The sequence below is a fragment of the Neomonachus schauinslandi genome, chromosome 14 (assembly GCF_002201575.2).
Source record: "Neomonachus schauinslandi chromosome 14, ASM220157v2, whole genome shotgun sequence".
Lineage (NCBI taxonomy): Eukaryota > Metazoa > Chordata > Mammalia > Carnivora > Phocidae > Neomonachus > Neomonachus schauinslandi.
Window position 1 is genome coordinate 68,038,744 of NC_058416.1, and position 5,645 is coordinate 68,044,388.

General features: G+C 44.5%; 1 gene segment (V, D, J or C); it reads right to left on the bottom strand.

The window, feature by feature from the left end:
• Nucleotides 1-5,645, bottom strand: part of LOC110583295 — a 22,303-nt gene that overhangs the window by 914 nt on the left and 15,744 nt on the right. Inside the window, 2 exon segments of the V gene segment in view lie at nt 522-579; nt 2,387-2,455. Coding sequence covers nt 522-579; nt 2,387-2,455 — 127 coding nt within the window.

The following is a 5,645-nucleotide window of genomic DNA, read 5'->3' on the forward strand; positions in this document are numbered from 1 at the left end:
GTGTGTGTGTGTGTGTGTGTGTGTGTGTGTGTGTGTGTGTGTGTGTGTGACCAAAAATGAGGCTAAGTGGTCCCCTGTCCCCCTTATGACATTTAAACACCCTGAGAGATGTTTCTCCATGGTGATTCTCTTTAAAAACTTCCAAGGTCTTGGATCCTCCATTTAAAGATATGCATCTCAAAGATTTTTACTGGAAAAGTATTTATTTAGGCCAGGAGGACTCATGTGAGAGCAAACCTGTTAACTATTCACTGAATCAGGAGTCCAGGCCCTATTGAATGACAAGAAATCTGTCAACTTTTTCTCTCTGCAAACACAAGACCTACAACTGTGGAGTTTTCAGGTGTCTGGAAGCCCAGGGTGGGAGAGGGGAGCACACAGCCCCCTGCTTCCTGCCCTCACATCCCAGCCAGACCCACAGTCCGCCATGGCCCCAGGTGTCTACCAGGGAGTGAGAAGAAAATAGTGCTAATGTTGGGTGGGGGAGGGTTGTGAAAAAACACTACCGGGACTTAACTTACCATAGAAAAATGTTTCTCTGATGGATCTACTGTCTGGAGAATTCTTAGGAACAAGAATCTGGAACATAAGAAAAATAAGGGACATATCTTAAAATATGCAGCTGATCCTTTGTCTGTGGATTCCTCCAATACTTACCACGGGTAGGATATCAGTTAATTCTGAAGGGGATAACAATCAATAGATTTCATGTGCAAATACCTGAAGGTTAGATGAACACATCCTTTTTAAGAAAATGTAATAACTATTTTCATATTAGGGAGATTGACTGGGGCTGTTGCAAATAAAAAATGGAGTGTGGGCACTCCTGAGAGCAGGAAGGAGAATACGAAGGGTTTCATGCAGCTCTATTTTATGTTTATTCTCCTCCCTAGAGATGGACCCTGGAGGCTGGAGACTACAGCAAGATCATTTCCAGTTTTCTCTGAAATCCTGACGTGGAGATGGAGTTGAGACCTGAAGAGCCAGAGGGAGAGACTGAAGCCTGAGGGACGCCGGAGCTGAGAGGAGAAGAGGAGGAGGGTGTGGGGGCTGTTGTCAGGGAGTCTGTAGGATCTGGTCCAAGTTCACGTGTAGCTGGTTCAGAGAGAGGAGACTGTGTCTGTGACGAGGGTTATTGTCAATGTATCAGTTATGGATACATCAGGAGTGACACACATTATAGAATGGATCTGTCCATGTCTTCGTGGGATGCCTTATGCTGTCTCACATTACAGACGTATCCTGTGTGTTTCTCTTTCCCCTGCTCAAGAACAGATCTTTCTTCAGAAGAATCCCCCTTGCATGTGTCTCCGGGTAAGTTTCTTACTCAAAATGACCTCAGAGTCATGATTTGTTTGCACAGGGGTTTCTGTCTCACTCCCTCCTTATCTGAGACGCTGTGAGGAGCGGTAGCAGCTCCCGCCGTGAGCTGTAGCCCAGTGATAGTCAGCCTCGGCCTCAGCCTGCAGCCCTGAGATGTGCAGAAGCCCTGCACTGGCCGGGGCATCTTTGGAGCCCGAGAAGCAGCTGGGGACCCTGGAGCCCTGGTGCTTATCTGAGTCTGAGTAGAACCAGAGGAAATACTGTAAAGGTCTCCCCAGTTTCTACTGGAACCTGCTTATACCATAGCTGCCAACATTGGAACCACTGCTCAGGGTGCAGGTGAGTCTGGTTGATGATCCCAGGGATGCAGAAAAGGAGGGAAACTGAGTCACAAGCTGGGACAGGGAACCTACAAATAGATACTCATGGGTGATGAGGTGACAAACAGTAAATTTCCCCAAAGTTGTGATCCAAGGGCATTGACACAGGCTAGAAGGCTGCCTTGTGTCCCTACTTGGGCAGTGACAGAGGAACACAAGGAGGACAGGAGTCTGGGCCATGGTGACACAGCCCCTGGTCCCCACAGTGGGCTGGGCTGCCCCAGACCTCCTTTTCTCCTCCAGCCTCTGCCACAGGAGGGGCTCTCCATGCAAACAGGGTCCATCCAGTGACTGCCCCGCCCCTCCCTGAGCCCTGGTGCTGGAGCTCAGCTCACACCACACACTGAGGAGGATGGGGGTTGGCCTCACCCCTGGGGAGAGCCCTGGGAGGAAGCACCTGCTGAGACCACACACAGGTTCCTGATATGGAGACTCTGCCAGGCAAGAGGGGGCACAGCTGCTGAGTCCCCATCAGGGAGCACAGGGACCAGGCCCCAGGCCCAGGCTCCTTTGAGTGATTGGTCCTCACTGAGCAGCTCTGCAGGGACCACAGTGCAGTCCCACTGTGTGCCCTGCTGTTCACAGTGCATCCAACTCATCTTGGCCCAAAGCCATTAAGAGTCTTGCTGGTTTTTGCAACTCACCAGGTCCCTGTCTATTCACACATCAGTGATATGACTCACAGATAGTATGATCCCGTAGCGATGTCCATGATTACTGCAGTGTTTTTCACTCTCAGAAAGAGCACCGATCTAAGGGAGATGCAAACATTTACCACAATTACAATTACCCTGGAAAAGATACTGCAAACATTATATCCCTCCATTGGTATGTGATTTAGAATATGCATACATTTTGAATGTTTTATAAATCGTGTACATTAAAGCAATGGATTCCAATTACTCTTCCATAAATTGAGTTGTATATTAATCTGCTATTCTTTATTTTTTATTTTTATTTTTTGGATTTTGTTTATTCATTTGAGAGAGAGAGAGACAGAGAGAGCACAAGCAGGGGAGAGACAGAGAGAGAGGGAGAAGCAGACTCCCCACTGAGCAAGGAGCCTGACATGGGGCTTGATCCCAGGACCTGAAGATCATGATCCAAGCCAAAGGCAGATCCTTAACCATCTGAGCCACCCAGGTGCCCCTAATCTGCTATTTTTTAGCTACTTTAATTGTCTTACTAATTTATAAAATAAAGGAAGAATTAAGAATGTATCTATGATGAAATTCAATTTAATATATTTTTTTCTTTTCTGGGTTGTGCTGTTGGCGTCTTGTCTAAACATGTTTGTACACACCCTAGATCCTGAAGATTTTCTTCTATGTTCCCTTCTAAAAGCTGTATAGCTTCATGTTTTACAGTTAAGTCTATGATCCATTTAGTGAATAGTTTTGTAAGGCAGGAGGTTTAGGTGAGATTCATTTCCCCCTACGGATATCCAGTCCTTCTGTGGTCATTTGTCCAAAACGCCATCCTTCCTTCTCTGAAAGATTTTTGCACTTCAGTTGAAAATAATGATCCATACTTTTTTATTGTTATGTTAATCACCATACATTACATCATTAGTTTTAGATGTAGTGTTCCATGATTCATTGTTTGTGCATAACACCCAGTGCTCCATGCAGAACATGCCCTCTTTAATATCCATCACCAGGCTAACCCGTCCTCCCACCCCCCTCCCCTCTAGAACCCTCAGTTTGTTTTTCAGAGTCCATCGTCTCTCATGGTGAGTCTCCCCCTCCGATTTCCCCCCTTCATTCTTCCCCTCCTGCTATCTTCTTCTTTTTTTTTTTTCTTAACATATATTGCATTATTTGTTTCAGAGGTAGAGATCTGAGATTCAACAGTCTTGCACAATTCACAGCGCTTACCAGAGCACATACCCTCCCCAGTGTCTATCACCCAGTCACCCCATCCTTCCCACCCCACCCCCCACTCCAGCAACCCTCAGTTTGTTTCCTGAGATTAAGAATTCCTCATATCAGTGAGGTCATATGATGCATGTCTTTCTCTTTTTGACTTATTTCGCTCAACATAATACCCTCCAGTTCCATCCACGTCGTTGCAAATGGCAAGATCTCATTCCTTTTGATGGCTGCATAATATTCCATTGTGTATATATACCACATCTTCTTTATCCATTCATCTGTCGATGGACATCTTGGCTCTTTCCACAGTTTGGCTATTGTGGATATTGCTGCTATAAACATTGGGGTGCACATACACCTTCAGATCCCTACATTTGTATCTTTGGGGTAAATACCCAGTAGTGCAATTGCTGGATCGTATGGTAGCTCTATTTTCAACTTTCTGAGGAACCTCCATACTGTTTTCCAGAGTGGCTGCACCAGCTTGCATTCCCACCAACAGTGTAGGAGGGTTCCCCTTTCTCCGCATCCCCCCGCATCCCCGCCAACATCTGTCGTTTCCTGACTTGTTAATTTTAGCCATTCTCACTGGTGTGAGGTGGTATCTCATTAAGGTTTTGATTTGGATTTCCCTGATGCTGAGCGATATTGAGCACTTTTTCATGTGTCTGTTGGCCATTTGGATGTCTTCTTTGGAAAAATGTCTGTTCATGTCTTCTGCCCATTTCTTGATTGGATTCTTTGTTCGTTGGGTGTTGAATGTGATAAGTTCTTTATAGATTTTGGATACTAGCCCTTTATCTGATATGTCATTTGCAAATATCTTCTCCCACTCTGTTGGTTGTCTTTTGGTTTTGTTGCTGTTTCCTTTGCTTTGCAAAAGCTTTTTATCTTGATGAAGTCCCAAGAGTTCATTTTTGCCCTTGCTTCCCTTGTCTTTGGCCATGTTTCTAGGAAGAAGTTGCTTCGGCTGAGGTCAAAGAGGTTACTGCCTGTGTTCTCCTTTAGGATTTTGATGGACTCCTGTCTCACATTGAGGTCTTTCAACCATTTTGAGTCCATTTTTGTGTGTGGTGTAAGGAAATGGTCCAGTTTCATCCTTCTGCATGTGGCTGTCCAATTTTCCCAACACCATTTGTTGAAGAGACTGTCTTTTTGCCACTGGACATGCTTTCCTGCTTTGTCAAAAATTAGTTGACCATAGAGTTGAGGGTCCATTTCTGGGCTCTCTATTCTGTTCCATTGATCTATGTGTCTGTTTTTGTGCCAGAACCAAACTGTCTTGATGATGACAGCTTTGTAATAAAGCTGGAAGTCTGGAATTGTATTGCCGCCAGCTTTGCTTTTCTTTTTCAACATTCCTCTGGCTATGCGGGGTCTTTTCTGCTTCCATACAAATTTTAGGATGATTTGTTCCATTTCTTTGAAAAAAGTGGATGGTATTTTGATGGGGATTGCACTGAATGTGTAGATTGCTCTCGGTAGCATTGACATCTTCACAATATTTGTTCTTGCAATCCATGAGCATGGAACGTTTTTCCATTTCTTTGTGTCTTCCTCAATTTCTTTCATGAGTATTTTATAGTTTTCTGAGTACAGATCCTTTGCCTCTTTGGTTAGATTTATTCCTAGGTATCTTAAGGTTTTGGGTGCAATTGTAAATGGGATTGACTCCTTAATTTCTCTTTCTTCTGTTTTGTTGTTGGTGTATAGGAATGCCACTGACTTCTGTGCATTGATTTTATATCCTGCCACTTTACTGAATTCCTGTATGAGTTCTAGCAGTTTTGGGGTGGAGTCTCTTGGGTTTTCCACATAAAGTATCATATCATCTGCAAAGAGTGAGAGTTTGACTTCTTCTTTGCCGATTTGGATGCCTTTGATTTCTTTTTGTTGTCTGATTGCTGTGGCTAGGACTTCTAATGCTATGTTGAATAGCAGTGGTGATAATGGACATCCCTGCCGTGTTCCTGACCTTAGGGGGAAAGCTCTCAGTTTTTCCCCATTGAGAATGATATTCTCTGTAGGTTTTTCATAGATGGCTTTTATGATATTGAGGTATGTACCC